Source organism: Siniperca chuatsi, linkage group LG16 (assembly GCF_020085105.1).
Source record: "Siniperca chuatsi isolate FFG_IHB_CAS linkage group LG16, ASM2008510v1, whole genome shotgun sequence".
Classification (NCBI taxonomy): Eukaryota; Metazoa; Chordata; class Actinopteri; order Centrarchiformes; family Sinipercidae; genus Siniperca; species Siniperca chuatsi.
The window spans coordinates 27,230,983-27,253,163 of record NC_058057.1 but is presented as its reverse complement, the minus strand read 5'-3'; the positions used below and the strand labels follow the sequence as shown (position 1 = coordinate 27,253,163).

At 39.5% G+C, this 22,181-nt stretch overlaps 1 protein-coding gene across 1 annotated transcript in view; it reads left to right on the top strand.

Moving 5' to 3' along the window:
* nmbr (neuromedin B receptor) overlaps positions 1-21,615 on the top strand; it is a 50,292-nt gene extending 28,677 nt beyond the window's left edge. Inside the window, exons 4-5 of the mRNA XM_044168085.1 lie at positions 15,535-15,773; positions 18,076-21,615. Coding sequence (XP_044024020.1) covers positions 15,535-15,773; positions 18,076-18,238 — 402 coding nt within the window. The 3' untranslated portion in view covers positions 18,239-21,615. The remainder of the gene's footprint in view (positions 1-15,534; positions 15,774-18,075) is intronic.
* The last annotated feature ends 566 nt before the right edge of the window (positions 21,616-22,181 follow it).

Below are 22,181 nucleotides of genomic sequence, written 5' to 3'. Positions count from 1 at the left end.
ATCAATTAAATTTTTTTTACTTAGTTGCAGCAGTTCTTTCAAGGAAATCCCTGCTTTCAAACACAACATATTTACAAGCAACTATTACAACAACTATTATCTCAATAATTAGTTCCAAATGACTGACAACTTTCAACAAATTATTAGGAAATTGTTTGGAAATCACAGACCCATAAAATAAAGTGTTTTCCCAGTTTGGTGTGGAAGAACTTGACTGGTCTGCTCAGAGCCCTGACCTCAACTCCATCCAGCATGTTTGGGATGAACTGGAACGCCGACTGTGAGCCAGACCTGATTATGTACCCTGCCCATGGGCGTTTTTAGACTCTTTTTAGGGCTGCTCAAGCACACCTAAAAAAACAACAATAATAATAAATATAATTATTAATTATTAGTATTTTCTGAAATCATTTTAGACCTCTATTGTTAGATTTGGCGGACTTGTCTGAGGGCTTAAATGCTTGTAAATTGAAAATCAGCACTGTTCTACACTTCCTACCCACCCCACCCCCAGTTTCAAACTGAGATGTAGCTAGGACACTCCAGTCCTTTTCTTTATTTTTTATCAGATTATATGTCATTTTCTAGCTGCATGCAATATGTTTGCATGTGATTGTCAGTGCAAAGAGGGAGGGAGGAGGATGGAGAGAAAGAGGACAGAGAGAGCGAGAGCAGGAAGAACCAGGTGAGAAAGTGGACACATGTGAAGTCAAGATTCTTATACTCAAAGTTATTATTATTATAAGTTATTATTGTTACACTACAATAGACCATCCAACTAATTCTGAAGGTAACATTGTGACTTGAGGTTTGCCAAACTGAAAGGGGTTGAATACTTTTGCAAACAGCATGTTCCAGTTTTCATTTTCTTAAAAAATATTTTGTGGCGTAAAACTCATGTTACTTACTAGTAATTCATTAAAAGTATTGTTGTAAATTAAAAAATATATAGAAGAATATTAACTTATTAATTGTTATTCAATGAAATGAGTGATTTAGCAGGGGGGTTAAACACTTTTGCAAGGCACTGTATGCGTGTCACTCGGTCATCACCAACGCCCCCTGTAATTTTACCGACACTTCACAAGATTTGTGTGAGAAGTTTTTAAGTCATTTTTTACAAATACAGTCAAGGATATAAGGCAACAAATTGCCCCCCCACACCGCGTTTTACATGCCAGTAGTTATTTTAGCAGTTTTAAACCTATATCGCTGTCCTTTTGATCTGAAATCATATCCCACATGGAATCAACTACGTGCAGCCTTGATATGATTCCCACTAAGTTTCTTAAAGAAGTTACTGACACAGTTGGGCCCAGTATTTTATTAATTAATAGCTCCATAGCAAAAGGAATTTTTCCATCTACTTTTAAACATGCTGTGGGCCAGCCTCTTTCAACGAAACCTAACCTTCAGTTCTTAACAATTTTAGGCCAATTTCTAAACTTCCCTTTTTATCAAAAGTTTTAGAAGAAGTGGTTTCAACCAAACTTTTAGCTTTTGCCCTCCTGCCCTCCTCAAGGTAACCAACCTTTTCGCAACTGACGGGGGGGAGAGTGCAATTTTAACTCTTTTAGACCTAAGTGCAGCTTTTGACACAGTAGATCATGTCATTTTAATTGACCGTCTTAAAACCTGGGTTGGCATCAAGGACACTGCACTTGGTAGGTTTTATCCCTACCTTTTAGAAAGAACCTACGTGGTCACCATAGGTAACTAGGTCCAATTTTATTTTCTATCTACATGCCTCCACTTGGCCGAATCATTCAACATCACAACGTCTCTTTTCATTGCTACGCAGACGACACACACCTGAGGAGAAAAGGCTTGCAGAATCAGTGCCTTCTTTTAAATCACTTCTTAAAACTCATCTTTACACACTTGCTTTTATGTGGTTGTTTTTATGTGTGTGGTGCTTTTATTGTTTCCATTTGTTTTTATTTTCTTTGTAATGTTTTTCATTGTTTTTAAGACGTCTTGTCTTAATTTTTTTGTCTTGCTTTGTTCGGCATTTCTGTATATTGGCTTCTGGGTATCCTGTTTCTGCTATGCCTTGTCTGTCAAAGCACTTTGTGAACTTTGTTTTTAAAGGTGCTATATAAATAAAGATATTATTATTAGCATTATACTATATATATATATATATATATATATATATATATATATATGTTTTTGACGTTTTTAAATGTATTATTTGTTTGCACAAAAAATGATAAAAGATGTGATATCTACACAAAGACATTCACACATATAAAAATACATTTTTACCTTCATATACTCAGAAATAAATTAATTTAAAGTAAAGAAGAGCTTGTGTGGGTAAGGTAGTAAGACAAAAGCTTAGACAAAGACTTCTCCTAAAAACTCAAGCCAAAATAAACAGAATTACATTAAACAGAATAATAAGGGATAGAAAGGCCACTACAAAATAATGAAACAACAAAAAGACAGAAGAGGAAGGAAAAGAAAATGTAGCCACATTACTGGAACATAAAGGAAGATGAAGATGTTCAGACCGTCTAGTAGACTATGAATAAATGACTGAGTTAGTTTGGAAAAAAATAGGACAAGTCTCTCAGTTACCACTGAGTGCTGAGATTTTATCCATTTAATAAATAAATATACAATTCTGTAGTTTGTTGATACTAAAGAGAGTTTAAAGATTAAGATAATGGAGGTCATGATTCATGACAATGAGAAGAGGAAGCTACTCTAACAAAGTTCTTTTGCTCTATAAACAGTTTGTTAAGATGTGAGGAAGATGTACTTACCCATGCAGTATTACAGTAATTTAAATAAGGATAGATTAAACTATAATATATTGCAAGAAGGCAACATTGATTTGTTTGGTGTGAAATGTTTTTAATAATACAGAGATGGCATTGTTTTTAGTACCAAAATTAATGTGATTCTTCCATGAAAGTTTGTCATTAATTAATAAAATAGGAACTTTTTAAAGTTAACTTTTGCCTGCTGATTCAAAATATAATTGCAACCTAGAATACAACATTTCACAAAACACGACATTTCAGAAAACACATTTCAGATTACGGAAAAGGTGGCACAGCACTATTGTGTGTACTACTCTCAGCAGTGTCCTTGCACGAATTTCAAACTGAGTTTGAAAGGATGGAAGAGGAGATTGAAATCATGAGGGAATATATTAAGAAAGGACATTCATATGATGTAATTCTCGATATGCTTTCAACATGTCATGACATTAAATGTCCCGTGAAACCTGGAAGCACGCTTGACAGAATTAGGACTGAGGAGATGGAGCAGGAAATTGACTTGTCAAGGCGTAGCTTTTTCAATAAAGCCAAAGGCCTAAACGATTGGCCACTTCGCCATGTAAGGGCTGATTAAGTGTAGGTGTAGCTGACCATTCTAGTTAACTTTAACACATGCCCAGAGCGTCATCAGTCGTCTTACAGCGAAACAACCAATCACAGCAGCGTAGAGTTTAGAGCGTCCCTTCAGCTGATCCAATCTAACACCAACCCACCTTAACACATCCATTGAATACGCTCTGAATTGACTTGGATTCTGTCCGAACATAAGCAAGAAGTGTTGACCCACTCTTTCTGTAATCTGAAAAGTTGTTGTGTTTTGTGAAATGTCATTGTGTTTTGACCCTCAGGGCCACTGTAGTAATGAGATGAATTAGATGAGACATTACAGCGATGATGAACGAGAGACGGAGAGAGAAAAAGGGGAGGATTTCTAACGTTCAGCAGATGTTGGCGGTTAAATGCAGCTGAAATTGTACAGACAATTTTACTAACTTCTCAGGTTTGCTGCTGTCAATATTAAAGACTGGTGGAGAAACTAAACGCCTGCAGCAGATCCTCAGGACAACTAAATAAAACATTTACTGTGAGGTGTTTTGATGGAACAGCAGAAGGACCAGAGAGCCAGAGAAGTGTAACCTCAAGTCATTTTTGTCTCTACTTGAATCCTACTGTAAAAGTCTTATTTTCTAAAAACAAGAGATAACAAATCTGATACTGCACCTGTTTGCAATACAAAACATTGATTCAAGAATTATCAGGAATCACTTTAGTAAAATCAAGAAAAATGCCACTTGATGGTAGAAAATCCTTTCACCAAGACCTAATCTTACTGCACAGAAAAAGTATTTCAGGATTCATACAAAGAAAAAGTCTTGATAAGATGGAGAATTTACAGTGTAATACGAATACAAAGTTAATACATTTCGTGAGATGTGATGAATATTTATAATAATATTGATAACTTGTGTAACACCTCGAGGTTTCTGATGAAAACTTGTAACCAAAGTTAAAGACGGCTTTACTTCAGAGAAGTCATGGCACAAATGAACAACTTGCATTTGTTATTAGTGACTGGCCACTTCAGCAGCAGGCCTGACTCTTATATTAAGTGACAGCTGATTGACAGCTCCAGAACAACAAAGTAATTGTGTGCTCAGGTGTTTGACAGAAAAATACAAAAACTACCATCATTTCTGTGAGATCTGGCTGCAGAATCAGTCGGACTGGAGGCCATTACAGGCATCGACTTGGCAGGTGGCGCTGACTGAACTTTCTGATGCTCTTATTGGCAAGCCACATCTAAAACAAACGGAGAAAAAAAAACTTTGCTTCACCCCACAGGAGGTCTAACAAATGGCAAAAAACAGCTGATCATGAATAATGAAAAAGAGGGAGACAGAAGGCGGGAAATGCAATTGATTTTAGATATGAGTCAGCGTTTTGGTATGCAGAGCTTTCCAACACTTCACAAAATCCAAATAATTGCGACTGATGAATCCATTTACCTTCACCTCTAGCAGCAGGGTTCAACTCCCAACACTGATGAGGTTGTTTACTTCTGCTACTGAAGTTTTCATTTTATTAAAACGTTCTTAGTTTTACTTTGCTTACACTTCCAGTGTGGGTGTTTGTTTCTGTTAGCTTGTGCTTACTGAGCAGAGAGTGCAGCAGCGGTATGGCCTGAGTCATTTCATGTGACAGCTGATTGACAGCTGCAGGATTCAACAAAATGATTGCACAAGCAGGCGAGTGACAGAAACTGCCCTAAACCTGTTGTCAGTTTCTGTGTGGTTTGGCTGCAGGTGATGCAGAGTGCAGGGACACACAGGCGTTTGCACTCTGCAAACACCCACAAGAGCTGGGAAAGGAAAATTCAGGTATAGAAGAAGAGGTTGCAAGCAACATTTTGATCTGAAAAATGTTTTTATAACATGCAAGACATACAGTTCACTAATAGAAAGCTTAACAGACTTTTAAGATTGATATGTGGCCATATGTGATAGTTGAACATGTGACTGCGACACCATGTTCACTAACGTGCTGCTCTAACAGCCTCCACTCTGCTGGTCTCAGTCTTTCCAGCAGATGATGAACCTGCTGCAGGGATCTGCTCCCATTCAGACGCCAGAGCACCAGTGAGGTCCGACACTGGTGCTGGTGATCCGTCTGGCTCACAGTCAAAGTTGTTGGATGGGGTTGAGGTCAGGGCTCTGTGAGGATGAGTCAAGTTCTTTTACCAGTTCCAACACTGTCATGTTGAAACAGGAAAGAGACAAACACAAACTGCTGACACAAAGTTGGAAGAACACTGCTGTCTAAAATATCACTGTATGCTGTAGCGTTAAGATTCCACTTCACTGGAACTAAATTCACAACTGTAAATTAGCTGATATATCCTATCCTATTCTATCCATAAACACAAATTGTCACTTATTGAGCCAAGCAAGCCTATGTCTAAGAAAACATACAGTGAAGCCACTTTGTGTCAGCACCTAACCAGCACTCGGGTCAGCACCACCACCAACAGACAGCGACAGGCTTAGACAGCCAGGTGCACTGTCTCAGTACCACGTCTGTCTTCCATGGGAATAACTTTAACATAAACATAAAGTAAACAGCGGTCTACAACACTATACAAGGCCTATTTAAATATAAACCATATAAAACCAGAAAAGAGGACAAAACAAAAATGACCAACAATAAATAAAAAGTCTACGGAGGCTGTGGAGGGTACAACAAGCATTATTAGGCTTCAAAAATGAAATAATCTGCCACTAAACAATATAAACTCCACAGTCAGCGCAGTCACAAACACACATACATATATATTTACACTCCTTTTGTATTGCAACTGCTGCACAACAGTTTTCCTCAGGATAAATTAAGTTTTATCTTATCTAATCTTAAAGCAAAGGAGAGAGTGAACTGTTTTTTACACACCGCGTATAGCGTTGCTAGGCAACGCAGTGGCTGCTGACGCTCTCATCTGGAAAGTGAGTTACAATTATCAAGAGTCAGGCATTGTACCTGTCTGAACTGCATTCTGTAAGTTTTATACACCACGAAGTGCTCAGCAATCTGCACTAGGTTCAACTTCTTTGCTCGTTCATTCGCAAAGCTTAATATAACCAGTCCACTCAGCCTCTCGCAGTCTGCATCACTATACAAGGCCTGTTCAAATAGAAAACAGACAGTCTAACGCCACAGGCAGTGGCACAGACAGGTGCCGAGATGCAGCAAACAAGAGGTTAAACAACAGATTAATTAACATTTCTTCATAACCAAAATTTAAGTTAATAAAGATTAATTATGGATGTTTCACTCACTGTTGTCCCTGCTCAGCCTGCTGTAGGCCTAGCTTAGTGTAGGCTAACGTTAGTCCATTTGTGTATTCCACCATCCTCCATAGAACAAAATAATCCAAACAGGTTGACAGACTTTGTACATATCACGGTCCCTTTTTAAAACTTCATACTCCTCTCCTTCATGATGGCAAACCTGCCAACCACTTTGTCTTTGTCAATGTTTATGTCCCACTAAACACATTTTAGCGCCTAGTTAGATTAAAAAAACACCAACAGCAAACGGGAGCAGATCAAAACGAGGCTTCGTACTAAATTATCGTAGTGACGGCCCACATTTCCCATCATGCCTAGTGCTGGACTGAGTAGTTTGTTAAGTTTGCTGTTTTATGTTCCAAAATGCAAATGTTACTTTTTGTTAGTGTCTGTAATGTGTCTGTTCAGAACATGGTGGTTTATGTTGGTAGTTGTCATTTTTGTGCTGATTTATAGTTTTAACCATTAGTAGGGTTGGCAGATCTGAGAACTGCATCCTATCGCTCATTTATGTCATTGACTGGTACAATGAGATTAATTACACTTATCAAACTGAGGGAGTTGCAAATAAAAGCCTGCCTCAACCTCTAATACAAGCCTGCTTCAAATAAAGACGTGTTACCTTCTGCAGTTGAGGTAAGTATAGGCGCTGGCCCCAGGTCACTATATGAGGAAATCTAAGGAAATACAGTAGATCAGTAGGGGCCTCAACTGAAGGTTACTCGACTTATGCAGCTTAAGCTAGCAGGAAGAGACAGAGATACCATTGGGCATGGCTGCGACGCAGCCACTGTAGCTGATCGATGCCATTCTAGACAATGCTTGTGATCCCACCAGACGTGCCGCAGCGAGTCCCAGAAGACAGAGAAACGTCATTTTCTAAATAAACACCCTGTCGTATATCAACAAAAAACACAACACAACTAAAACAAATACAAACCATTTAACTACGTAGCCTACTTATCCAATGTAGAAGCACAAAAGTCAAGGAAGTCAGTGTTCATGTGGAGCAGTTGCTAACAGATGAAAGTGGTTTTCGTACTGGGCATGTTTCAGGTATTTGGGGGCCAAAAAGAGCAAACAGGTCATTCAACTGTCACCAGAGAAAAGTAAAAGTTTGCAAAGATAACTTGTCACTTTATGAAACACTTTGCTGTGTCAGCCTTCTACTTCTGAGGATTCAAGTCCCTTTACAACCTAAAATCTTTTCAAACTCACTGACTGATGACACTGCAGATCAATGTTGAGTCTTTACTGGCTGCAGACGTCCCCCCTCCTTCCTCCTCTGGGATGTAATACACGAGCTCAACAGGCCTCGTCACTTCGCTGCTTCACCTGCCAGCTTACATCATCATCATCATCACCGCCATCGTCCATGTCCTCTGCTGATCGAGGCATTTTCATCACAGTTGACCCGTTTTTTTCTGCAGAGAAAAAGACGGGTCAACTGTGGCCTCCAGTACCTTTATGCACGCTCTAACAGCAACAATTGCGTTTTGTTTTGTTCAAAGCTGCACTGGATGAGATTTCTGTTCCTTCTCTGGATTTGTAGCTAAAATCAAGTCAATGCAGTTTGTCATCACTTTAATATCTGATTTGTCCTGTTGATTTTGAACTACTAAACTGAAATTTACAGAGTTGCCTGACACAACACCACGTCAAAAATGTGCTGGATGCAAAAAGTAGTGTAAATAAAAAGAAATCAGAGCATCTATATTTTCAGATCTCCCAGGCTGTACACAGTATTATGTAATAATATGCTGACTTTTTACATGTTTGTCTTAAAAACAAAAAAAGCACACAAAAACACCAACTACAAAAACAAAGAGAAAACATTCTGTAGAAAATATCAGCAAAATACGTAAATGACGTGAGACACAGCAGAATAATCTGAAAAACACTAATAACAGCAGCAGCAGAAGTTAAAAAAAGCATCTTGTTCTGTTCAGAACCGGCATTTCCAGGATTTACGTTTCATTTTTCACTGCACATTTTCTTGAAAGATAATGATAAAGTTGAGTTATGAGCCAGTGAAGCTGAAACAGAAAACACTGTTTCACCTACTTTTAACTTATTTGTTCAAATTAAAATGAAAAATCGAAATACAAACAGCAGAGATTTAATGCTCCCTTCTCAGAGAGTCTCTGATATTACATCTTTCTCTCCTCTCGTCCCGCTGATGTTCAGCACTGTGACAGTTTACTAACACCATCTTCCTGCAGGTGAACATATCACCACATCCTCATAACTCTGCGTCTTCCTAAAAACGTATCCTCCTCCTCTGCAGATGTGTCATCAGTCCACTGAGGGTGTTTCAGCCACAACTTTAACGTCTTGACATTAACAAGTTGTAATATAAATGGCACATACTGTATATTTTAAAAAGGATAACCTTTTCCTTAAAGCTGCACTGGGAGGAATTTTCATGTTACCTTAAAGTTAACGGTTCAGCTTCCATGTAAATCATTTGAACAGCCTGCAGTGAGTCTGTGAGCTGGAGCTTCCTGAAGGCAGAACTGCAGGCTCCAGTACGTTCCCGCTTTATCGTTGTGTTTGTGGCACGAATGGAGTTGTTTGACTGACATTGTGTCTTACAGCAGATTGAAAACATATATGCAGCTCATTTATGATTTATGATATGTTTACAGATAATTAGTGACTGTACTTTACTCTTTTTAATGACGCAGCACGTTGTCTGATCTTCACCTGTGTTTATTAACAGAAGGAAAACCAAATCCATACTACCTGCTAGCTGTATACAGTATGTACTATATACTAATCTTCATAGCATAGTGTTTTTGCAGTTAGTATACAAGAAATCAACATGAACTAATTGTCTAAAATGTAATGCAGTGACACTGTAACTGCCTCTCAGCCAAATATAGACAGAATACACATTATTCTGCATTTGTATTATATTGTATTATCTCAAAGGCGTTCATCAACAGCACCAACACGACAAAAACAGCAACAATAGTCGAAATAGTAACACGTACGACAACAACTACAAAAGCAACAACATCAGAAAATACAAAAACTCGTTGCAGCAGTTTAACTCTGACTTTTCTGTTTTTCTGCTTCGGATACCTATAAAAACAATGAGCTCATGTTTATTCATGAAACCTCGACAAAAGAAAAGCCAGAAAGACCCTCGAGCAACACAGTTTACAGAAATAAGCTGCAGAAGACTGACTCTGTGTGTGTGTGTGTGTGTGTGTGTGTGTGTGTGTGTGTGTGTGTGTGTGTGTCTGCACGAAGAGACAAGAGTGTCGTGTCATCTTTCAGATTCTCGTCTGTGAATGGAATCGGGCAGTTTTTCATTTCCTCTTGAGTTTATTGCACAAGTACAAACTGTCTGTGTGTGTGTGTGTGTGTGTGTGTGTGTGTGTGTGTGTGTTACTGTAAGTGCTCTGCTGTCCCACTGTTGCACCAATATTAGTAGATACTGTAGGGATGGCTGGACCAACATCAAAAGTATCAGTACTACCAATACTAAGCTGTTGTTACAAACTCACAGATAATTATCACCCGACTCAGCAGACCCCCTCACCTCTACAGAGCCTTTTAGCCTCTTTTAGCTCCTATTTTTGGTTTTTATGACACATTTCCTGTGTGGTTCTGTCTCAGCGTCTCCAGCAGCAGCAGGCAGCTGTTCTCTGATAAACCCGCTGTACGCTACCTGCTCAGCAGCAGACAGACACAGTCAGGGACCTGCTGGGGAAGAGAGTGGAACATCTGACAGCTGAAGAGCCAGATGGGAGTTGGTGGAGACCAAATAAATGGGGAGTGACTATTGGACCTGCATTCATCAGGCGGACGCAATCACAAATCCAATGGGAGGATCATATAGCTCTGTGTATGCTAGTATGTATAACTGTTTGCTGACACGTTTGCCACATCAGTTTAATAAAGTTATAATATGCCATTGTTGTGTTTGCAGCTTTTTGCGCTGCCCCCCAAGCATAAGTCAGCGCGCTCTCTCAAGCTGCCCATTAAAAAGCTGCAGATGAGCCTTCCTCTGCAACGGAAAAATAAGCAGAGCAACACAGTAGCATCGCTTCAGGATGTGCAACTACGTGCAAGACAAGGGTCACATGACCAACAGGGGAAACCAAGCAAGCAAGCTCCTCCCACTGGCTCTGATTACCTTCTTACAGTATTGGAGGCTACTTTTTGGTAGCCGTTTTGGACTACGCTAATGTTACTGTCTGTCTGGTGACCCTCACCTAGCAGCACGTCATAGCAGTCTCACTGAAAGGAGATACTGAAGGGAGTTCAGACTCTTCACCTTTCAGTCTGTTAGCATTTGCAACTTGAGATTTCTGTGACTTTCTGCAACAGAGATATATTAGTAGTCGTGTACAACAATGATGACTGAATTCAAATGAATAAAGAAAAATCATTTATATAACTCATTTTGTCACTACAAATCACAACAAGCCTGACAAACACAGATTGATTTTCCTTTCAAGCTTGACGTTGCAGTGATTGGTTTGCTGGAAAATCTCAACTCAAATGCATCGCCACAAACTTGATTTGTGTGTTCAGGGGAAAGAAAGCTGGCCAGGAGAAACCAAAGTGAGATTACATTTTCCCATGATTGATGCCTCAACTGAAGATGTTTGGAGAAAACTTCAACTTCAAGGCCTCAAACAAGATACAAGAGCTGCTTTGAACCATCCTGTCTGGATATTACCACGTCACATGATGACATAATGATATACAGCTGGGAAAGTGAAATCAACATATTGGACATTGTCTCATTTGGCTGTTTGAAGATGAGCAGTTGTGTCTCTACAGAAACACAACACACTTTATGGTCATTAAACGTGACAGAGCTGCAGCTTTTCAGTATCCCGTGAAGACCTTTGATCTGTGTGGATCTATGCTCTATTCAACACTTCAGAGCAGCATCTACAGCCTACGTTCTTAATCAAGGAGTAGCAGGTGTGAGGTGACAATAACAGGTTCTTAAATGAACTTGTGCTTTTCTATTGAAATAAATAAATAAATCTGGGAATAGAAGAAGATCAAAGACACAAAAGAGTCCAAAGTCACACTAGCGGCGCTGTGAGGCCGATATGTAGCAGGTATAATGTTTACCATGGACACCATCTTCATTTGCAGTACAGCCGAGGTACACCTCCCATTCACTTCTCCATTTTCACTTTAATCACTGAATACATATGCATATATATATATATATATATATATATTTTCATCTCTGTTGTTTTTCTGTTTTTTCAGCTTACTCCCTTTTGTTGAGCTGACCGTGTTGTAATTTTCAGTTAAATATACTTAATTTTTTATCTTTACTTTTCGTTCTATTACTGTCCAGATATAGCTGGTTTTGTTATCTTTTGAACCATTAGAAGTTAAAAGGAATGGATTCAGAACAGATGCAGAATAAAGTTTGATGGTGGCTTTTACACAAGTGCAAACCTGACAGGATAACAAGTGCACAAGAAATGTTGGCTCCGGATTTTGGCATTTTTCAGCATTTGGAGCATAATAGAAATATGACAGCTTGACGGCTCGCTGCACTGCAGTCACCTCGGGTGTCGATCTGTCTCAAACGTGCCTCTAATGGGAGCTGGCAGCCCACAACTCCCAGGTGGCTTTCCAGGCTCACCCTCTATGACAAAGGCAGCGGTTAGCGGCTCTTCTGGAGATTTATCATCAATGAGCTGAGGAGAAACTATTATAGACATCTGAATGCACTCACAGCTATGGAAGCAGCTGCAGGTGTGTGTGTGTGTACTGAATACACACATGCACAGGTACACACACATGAAGCTGCATACATGCAGGAAAATACAAGTAAGAGTATATTCAGACCTCCGAGAATGCATGCACAGCAACATTTATACACACAAATTCACATAATCCACCCTTTCAGATGAGTTGAGGATCTTGGGAAAAACGCCAAACTCTGCCCGGCTGCTGGCAGCACGTCAGAGCAAACACAAATCAGCAGCAGCCAGTGTGGAGAGCTGAGATGAACCCTGCTCAGTAATCACCAGAGTTAGCTGTTGGTTAAATTAAAGAAAAGAAAAGTATTTACTGTTTCTCGTCCTTAACAAGTGAATGAGTCAAGGTGAGATCCAGCTGGGCGCTGTTAAAGTTAATGAGCTGTAACCCACCTCTGTTCTTCACTAAGCAGAATCTAATTAATTAAAGAAGTGTTCATTGTAAAAATGAACTCCGACGAATGTAATCCTCCTGAATCCAATCTTTCACCAAACTCTCATAATCTTCGTATTGTGTGCAAATAACTTTTTGATGGCGTCGCATCAGGTGAGCGTTCCAGAGATGTCAGAGGGTCAAACTCCAAAAAGGAAACAATAGATTGGCCACCTTTCTACTCCGCAACATACAGTCTGATGTCCTGTGAACACAGACTCTGTAGATGCTACACAGCACTTATCAACTCACATGGGCCAGCTAGACAAGAACGTCGATATGGGAGGATTCTGCAAAACCCCGTTGGCACTGGATTTTAAAAAACTTCCAATGCCAACATTTTCAAAATTCTTGTTTTTCTACAATATCTGTGCACTGTTAATAAAAAGGCAAACATTAATTGCAGATCAGTTATGGGAGATGAACTCTGGTCTCCTGCATGCAAGTCTGACATGCTACACTCCCATCAACCCCCTCAAGCTCCACACCTTTACTTTCCACCAGGCTACAGAGGGTGCACTACTTCCTGTGTTTTGCATTGGACATAAATCGGGAGAATAATCCAATAAAACATGATTCCTTGGAACGCTGGGTTTGCTTTTTCTGCAGTGATCTCAATGTTAACAATATAGTAACTTCCTTTAGTGTCGCCATGTGTAGTAATATTTACATTTAGCAAAATCTAAGGTTCTTTTATCAGTGCATATAATACGTTTTCATATTCATGTAATTTTTCATTGCACTATAAGTCTGTGAAATTTCTGCATAGTGTTCCACAAATGTTAGGGGAGGTTAGAGGAGTTCCTGCAAAAAGAACATTTTCATCCTGATCATGACATCTTCATATAGGCATTTAACTGATACAGCTGATACATGCTACTAGAAGTTGTGAATGAATCTTCCTGGAAAAAGGCACCATTTGATCTAACTCAGGTTTTGGACTCATGGCCTTCATCACATTAAGCGTGTTTTTGATGTGCCTGTAAACAACATGGAACGTGTCAGTCCAACATGTGTAAAAAACACAAACCCCTGTAGTCCTTGATGCCAAAGTTACACTGCACCGGTTGATTGCTACCGACAAACTATATCTTTCCTTCCAGTTCACTGCAGTGATGTCAAGTTCAGCGATTCATCGAAATATCAAACAGATGCAGCTGAGAAAAGACAGAAAAAACCTGCCTGCACCTGAGGGAAATAAATATCCTCCACCAAGCGCTCTACGTGGCCTCATGTGTCAACAACATATGTGCTGTGGAGCTAATTTTCAATTTTTCTATGCATGTATGTTTGGGGTGAGAAGGTCTAATGTGCTCCTCAGCTGCTCTATAATGAATTTAGAAGCATGTAAAAGAGAAGAAGAAAAGAGAAAAGTGGAAGAACATTATTTGCTGCTCATTTTGAAATGTCTCCATCAGAGCGTCAGAAGGTCTGATGTGTTTCACACCTGTAATACACAGAGAAGCACTTTGAAAAACACTGTTGACATTTTTGTGTGTTTGTGTTGAGTTGAATCCTTACGTCCAGAGATGGGTGACCTGCATAAAGTGCACGAGTGACGTAACTGACCTTTTTCATATGTCTCCGGCAATCTCTGAGCAGCATCCGCATGACAAGGTCAAATTCCTTGTACGTTGCTGTACACGCAATGCATTTTGTGTTTAAACATGATTCCAGATCCATTCTCTTCCTCCGTCCATCTCTTTCTCTGTTTCCGTCCATTTCAACATTTGGAGCAAGCTTTTAGCATGCAGGTCCCGGCGGGAGCCAAACCTTTTGCCTTGTCAAGCACGATTACGTTTTCCCATCAAAATATATGATTGTAGGTGTAAAATAACTGCTTTTAACCATGTGTAGTAACTTCTTGTATCAGTTATTTTTGCTTTTAAGCATTCCTACATTGAAGCTGCAGTGTCAGCATTTTAGCATTTAATGACTTTCTACCTGCATTATTTCAACCACTGGCAAACTGGACAGAAGAAACTGTCCTCCCTAAAGGGGTTTTGCAAGTTCAGTATCAGACAGGTTGTGTCTGGATCTTTAAAAACTAACCCTGTCCCCTAAAATCTACATTCATGTACTACTAATTTGCAACAGCAAATATGTTTTGAAAGAAATGTAATGTCACTCAGACTATGTTTCTTTTTATCAACATAATGATGAAATGGTTTTCATGAACATATTGCAAAAAGTTCATATTGAACGTATCTGCAAAGTGTGGACTTATGACATGTTTCCTTTTTCAAAATGTAACTAAAACCTCCATCTTACAAATCTTAACCAAAGTGTTTTTGCGTTATTTTATATTCTTCTTGTGTGACTTTGGAGGAAGCCAGACCTGTGTTCTGCACTACATTTATATTGAGAGTAATTTTGAAGAATTATTAAATATTCATTAATTTGTGCATTAAAACCAATCAAATCAATCACCACAAACAAAATGGCTTTTTTTCTATTGGTGACCACCACAGCTAACATGCCCCCCTCTCAGTACACTGCTCAGGTCAGGGGGTCGTGTTAAGAGCCAAAGGGTTACGTATTGTATCTGCAGTATATTATGCACATGAATAGTATCGCATTAAGAACCCAAATTTCTCATTGGTGACGACTATAGTTGTAGTGGCTTGAGCAGCTCTCTACATCTCCCTGAATACAACTCTAGTTAGTGCCGTGCTGAAATGATTATTTCTCATTGTTTCGTTTTATCTCCGCTCCTCCAGATGGAGACGAGGAAGCGTCTGGCCAAGATCGTGTTGGTGTTCGTGGGCCTGTTCGCCCTGTGCTGGTTCCCCAACCACGTGCTCTACATGTACCGCTCCTTCCACTACCACCAGATGGATCTGTCCCTGGCTCACCTCGTCGTCACCCTGCTGGCCAGAGTCCTCAGCTTCTCCTCATCCTGCGTCAACCCATTCGCCCTCTACCTGCTCAGTGAGAGCTTCCGCAGGCACTTCAACAGGTTTGCGCTCTCATCTCAAATAAGAGTTTCTGGATCACGCCATGCTTTGGTCTAGCCTTTAAGTATGACCAAAATAGTAGCCATTGGTTGTATGTTAGCACATGCAAACATACAAATATACATAGAAACATTTCTTAAAGGATAAGGCTGGTTATGTTCTATATTTTTCTTATTGTCAACAAATCCCATGAAAAGACCAAAACCAACAATGTATTAGTGTTTTTAAAACTTCCTGTCTGCGGCTCCCAGCTCCAAGCCCATTGGTTCCTACTGAAGACAAATCTTAAAAATGTCCCACAAATGTGTAGTTTCAATTTTACAGCAGCAAACGGCGTTATGAATATGATTGATAATCACTTTTCAAATCTGAAAATAATCCCAAATTCTCAAAATAATGAGCAAGTTTCAACAGTTATATTGATTCAACAGTTATATTGGTAAAATATTTAGATTTTACAAGTTCTATATGAATTTGTCGCCGAGCAGCAAAATGTTATGCTTCCACATTTCAGCTTGCAGTTTGACAGGATGCTCTTTCCCACACAGAGAGGAAAGAGAACACTGTATTATTGCTCAGATTAACTGCCCTTCACATAAAAAAGACGGAAAACATGCAGAGGGTGATGGCTTGAATAATTCTTTATTTCTTTATTGATTGTAACTATAAAATAATAAGGTATGTTGATGTGACGAGGATATAGATCAAAAGGCCTGCAGACAGCTGACACTTCTACTCTGATAGGCTGCTGCTCAGTGTTGGCAGGGTGTAGCTGATGTTTTGCACTCTGTGTACAGACCATAGTAAATTGCAATTGTAGACTAATCAAAAGTTTCCAGAAGACTGAACATTTGTAGAACTCTGAGCTCTCAGAAATAGATTCAGGAAAAACACAGACACAGAAGTATTTCATTTTCCACCGTAAATGGACTCCATAACTTTATCGCAAAATGAAGTAATAATGGCCTCGTCATTTTCTAAATCTCCTTTTGAGTGCTCCCACTTCCATTACACATCCTGCAACTTATTCTACCTCGGCAGGATGGAAATTCTTCATGCCAACTCTGGCACAATCCTCCCAAAGACTGAAGTCATAGTGAGAAACAGTAACCTGGGGATGGGCTTTACTCTTTCATTTGGGTCAGATTTGAAGGCAAATCCTGACACCTCACAAGCAGCAGAGAATAGGTTGGAAAAATAAGATGTGCCTTCAGGAAGCAATTAAAATGGGCCTGCAGCGTGAAGCACGCGCCATAATTCACTGGTCTTTGGACTTATTTCTCAATTCTCAAAAGGAAGTTTCAACTGAACTATTGGTCCAAGTGTGAGGATTTCCATAAAGTACAGAAATGTTAAGCCTGCACTTTTTTGTACCAATGGAGCTGGTTAACAATCTTTATGTTCCTGTTTCTTAGGATGATGACTTTGGAAAAAAATAAAATCAGTCCATACACCCACGCACACACACAATTCAACTTTCTAAAAAGTCTGACTACTAGAGTTTTTGTCATAATGTCTTCATTTGACTTGGGTTTTCCTTTATATCTGCGGTCATGCCAACATGCCAAATTTTCAGATTTGAAAGGCTGGAACCAGCGATTTTTGTTTTTGTTGCCATTTCTGCTTAAAAATGACTGAACCAATTAATCGATTATGTACAATAGCCAACGATTAGTTTTCAGTCGTTCTATTAATCAACTAATCGTTTCAGCTTTACTTTCCATACAGATGGGATACCTGCGCTGTGTTGTACTGTGAGCAGCTGTGATCAGGGCCAGTTGTTTAATATACAAAATGAATGGCACAGTAAACGGTGTTGTTTGTCCATATTGTAATAACATGTCACTTGCATCTCTTCTTGTACAAATCCTCCTTTGTAATATTTAAAACTTATTTGCAACATAAAAAGCACCAAAGTCTTAATTTTAATGTGGACAAATCTTTATCTAATCTAACCCACAAACTAGCTAACGTTAGTTACATTACTTGCTGTGTTGTTGTTTGCTCTGTATCATGGTATTTGTCATGGTATTGGATTTCTCCAGAATCACTTACCCCACCTTTAACAGCATGTACCACAGTAAATATTTAATTTGCAAAAAATCTGTTGATACTGCATTGGGATTCAATTAAATTATTTGTAAGTAAAGAAATACTTTAGTTATTCTCTTATGACCTGATCAATCAAATCTCTAAAATCCATAATGAAGATGATTTAAGCAAGGATCCTTCGGGACTTTCAAACTTCTCAAGGACTTGCAGATGCCTTCCGCACTCAGTTAATTCTTTCTTCTTCTTCTTTAGTCAGCTGCGATGTGGTCGAGGTCCCCGCCCCGAGCGCCAAGCCAGCTACCTGCATAGCACCTCCCACATCCGCCTCACCTCCATCAAGAAAACCACGCCCACTGCCGCCATCATCGCTCCAGCCGCCAACGGTAACTCCAACAGAACAGAAGTGGCTCTGTGAAGTGGGAGGCTGTCCCACTTCTGCAAACACAGGACTGACAGGCAGCTATGAGATCAGGAGAAATGTTTTGGTGCAAAGTGTAGACTGTGTGGATGGGTAGAGGAAACTCTACAGGCCTTGTACCGGTTGAATGATTGTACCAGTTGCTCCTGTCATACTTCATCATCTACATCTTCAACTTGGCAAGCAAACAAAAAGTGCCTCTTTGAAATACAAGTTCAGACATCAAACGGAACAGCAAAAACCCCAAACTGGTTGGTGGTTACCACACTAGTATGTCTGCTGTGAAAGCTTGTTTCTCTGTGCTAAGTTGCTGGAATGCTCTTCATCTATTTGGTGACACTGTATTGATCCAGAAAGGGGGGGATTTTGTCTTTTTGTCTGCTGCCTCTTGATGAGGAGGGCCAGACACAGAGCAACATCCCGACATGAGCGAGTCGACCTCTTATCCAAGGACATTTCGGAGAATGCTTGGGACCATTGAAGGATTGAACATTTGACTCTCCAGTTATGGGATGGTATCTCTCTGAACTCCTGCTTTGACTATTTTGGGGATTAATAGAATGCATTTGTAGCAGTTAAAAACTACCCGAAGCCTTGTAAACCAAAATATCTCCCTGTTTGGAGGAAAATCTCTTTGGTAAATGTTTGGTTTGTGGCTCTGTTACTCTCTGTGTCCACCAGGTACAACTCTGTTTGATAGCTAATGACACTAAACAGATTCCTGTGGAAGGTACTTCTGTACCTTCAGTTTCTGTTGTTCATGATGTCACCTCAATGGGAGCATGTACAGTGCTCTTCTGCTAAACGGAAAAAAATATTTTTAACTTTAGTGCAGTTGTGTGAAATGATGTGCCATAATCCAGGAAGCATAGCAACCTAGACTGGGTGAGTTTGCCCATCCAGTGTACATGTGGTTTGTAGACTTGCAGGATGCCGGGGCCTTCTTGTCACAAGAGTTGTGTATTTTTGGCACAAAGTCAAGCACATTGTCAGTGGGTGTTTGGCTCCACCAGGGTTGTGCCTTGTCACTGATTCTGTTTGTGATTTTCATGGGTAGTGTCCAGTATGGTGGCCTCAGGATTGTATCTCTGCTTTTTGCAGACAGTGTAGTTCTGATGGCTTCATCGAACAGGTTGCAGCTGATCAGAGTCATCCCCACGAAGTCTAAGGCCATGGTACCAAAATGGGGGATTGCTCTGTCTGGGTTGGGAGTTTTTGCCTCAAGTGAAGAAGTATCTCGGGGTCTTGTTTACAAGAGAGGGTACAACGTGAGTTTAACAGGCAGTTTAGTGTGGCGTCCGCAGGAATGACGGTGCTGTAATCGAAGCTCTCGATTTACCCTGCAATCTACATTCTGACCCTCAGCTCTGGACATGAGTTTCCTTCACAGGGTGGCCAAGTAAAGACTGGTCCCAAGTGAAGGCTGGGTAAAAGATTGATACATCTACTAAACTGGCTCATATGGTAAATTCAACATTCATCAGTCTGCTTCTCTGAGTTTTTATTTCTAGCAAAAACCTATTCTTACTCACAAATTCATTAGTTATGAGGGGGGAAGGGATCATGTTTCCAAAGCCACTTGAGGGCTTTTAATGTGAAAGAAATGGATGAAGTCTTGACTTTAATATCAACAACAAACAGAACCAACAGCAAATTAAGGTAACACTTTATTTTGAATTTCCTAATAATTTCTTAAATATTTCTCATTGTAATTTGGCACAAATTTCAGGGAATATATCAATTTCCTTCATGATAAAAACAGTCATTCATTATGCAATTATTATTGGAGACTTAATTCTGTAGACAAATGTTACATTTGTGCATGTCCTTCTGATCTGCTGTGCACTGAACTTAAAGACTACTACTTGTAGTACATTATTAAGAAATTACGGACCTTAAAATAAAGTGTTACCTATTTTTACACTACATAAGAGAGAAACATTTTACTAAAATATGATTAAAGATATTCATCAAAAGTGGGAAATGAAGACCTTCTTCAATTTTAGCCACATTTTCCCCAGTTAACCCTCCGATTCCAATAATCTAAATTTGCTTTCAACCAGCAACAACATCAACAAGATGGCCAACACTGTCTAGCATCTGGTGTGCCAAAGCCCCCTCCAAGCTCTGTACACATGCAACAGTTTTTGTCCTTTAAAAAAAGTCACTAAGGAATCTGACATCGCAAAGAAAGGTTCCTGGTGGATGCACAGACTAACAGACCTGTGTATACGATTAATGTCAGTGCTTTGTGTTGAACTCACAGTGATGAAGTATCTGTGCACAGATCGATGTGCCGTTTATTCAAAACAACTTACAGAAGATGATTATGTGATGTACATTTGATTACATTTTGATGTTGTTTTTTTGCTTCTTTAAAATGTTTGATGTGTTTTTCAGTGCCAGGCATGCTTCACATTTCTGTGTTTGAAAATTATGCTTGAATATCATAAACATACGTAATAAATGTTCCTATGTGAGCGTTCAAACACAGACCAAGTCCCAGACTGCAACAATTTGCCCTTAAATAGAAACACTTTATTTTTATTAAGTGACATTAAAGGCTGAGACAGGACACATTACAGGGCAGCCTAACTACTGGTTGTCACTTCGGCTCTTAGCTCTTCAAATAATCGGGTGTAAGTGGAGCTGCAATTACAGTAGGTAGGTGGTTGTCAAAATGTCTGAATGCACCTGTTGATGGCTGTCAATATGCCCATAGTAGAGTGGTGGAACAGTTGGTGGCTAGACAGCTGTTGTTTCCTCAAAACGTCTGACATGTCATTAAACTGAAGGGAAGTTAAATAACGAAGGGAGAGTGATTTTTCACCCCATTTGTCAGACATTATCTAGACAGACTCATCAAACCTTTTATTTGACTGGGCAGGTAAAAATAGTTTTTAGACATTTTATTGAGCTATTTTTTGTACCATTTGTGTGGTTTCTACCAACGAAAAGTTAGGCTATATTCTCTGACTGTCCTCTGCTCTAAGTAGCATGATTGAGATTGACTGAGTTCAGATAGCTTAGCCTGACACATAGTGACTTAAAACTGATGACAGTTTTTTTCCCAAAAAATAGTCTGAACTGAAGAAGCCTAACAAATGAAGGATCAAATCTTTAGTAGAACCCGACCAAAACATCAGCAAGGATATTATCAGCAGATTGGAGCTCATCTCATTCATGATATGATGTGTATGTCAGCTGATAAGTAACAAAATCTGGAGTACAGAAAAACCAAAGATGTGTTTGAAGTCATTTAGAAATCAGTGTCCCTATTACAGAGTGCACTGACAAGTTTATTTTTCAACTGTAAAACGAACTGCTCAGTACACATTGCACAATTAAATTAAATTAAAGGATACTTATCCAAAATGTTTGTTATGTGTTTATAATATATATATTGCTATCGGATTGTTTTAAACTCTCATATATCAATATAGACCTCAAAAAGTATCTCCAGTGTTCAGTCCAGTGTCTGGATAGAGTTTTCTAAAGATGCTAAACGTTATGAGCTAGAATGGCTACAGTCTTGTTTCTGTTTCACACTTGTCTTCCTTGTCCCTTTTCTCCAGCACTCTGTCATTTGCTTCTTTTTACATCCCTCTGTTTCTCTCATTGTTTTTCTGTTTGCTTCTCTTCTCACTGCCTCTCTGCTGTTTCCCTCCTTCACTCTTTTTCTTTGCTTTACTGTTTTGTCTGTCACTCTCTCTTCTGCACCTCGTGCACACTCGATCCCTCTCCTCCATCTCTTCCTTATCTATTCCCACAGCTTCTCTGTCTGTCTCCCCCCCTGAGTGCCCCCCCTCACTCTCTAATAATGTGTTTTAATGCAGAGAGCTGTTCCTGCTGGTAACAGTTATTCCACTGCTGCATTCAGACGAAGCATTTCAGGTCAGCACTGGTAGGAACGGACCGAACAGAACACAGATTATTACGT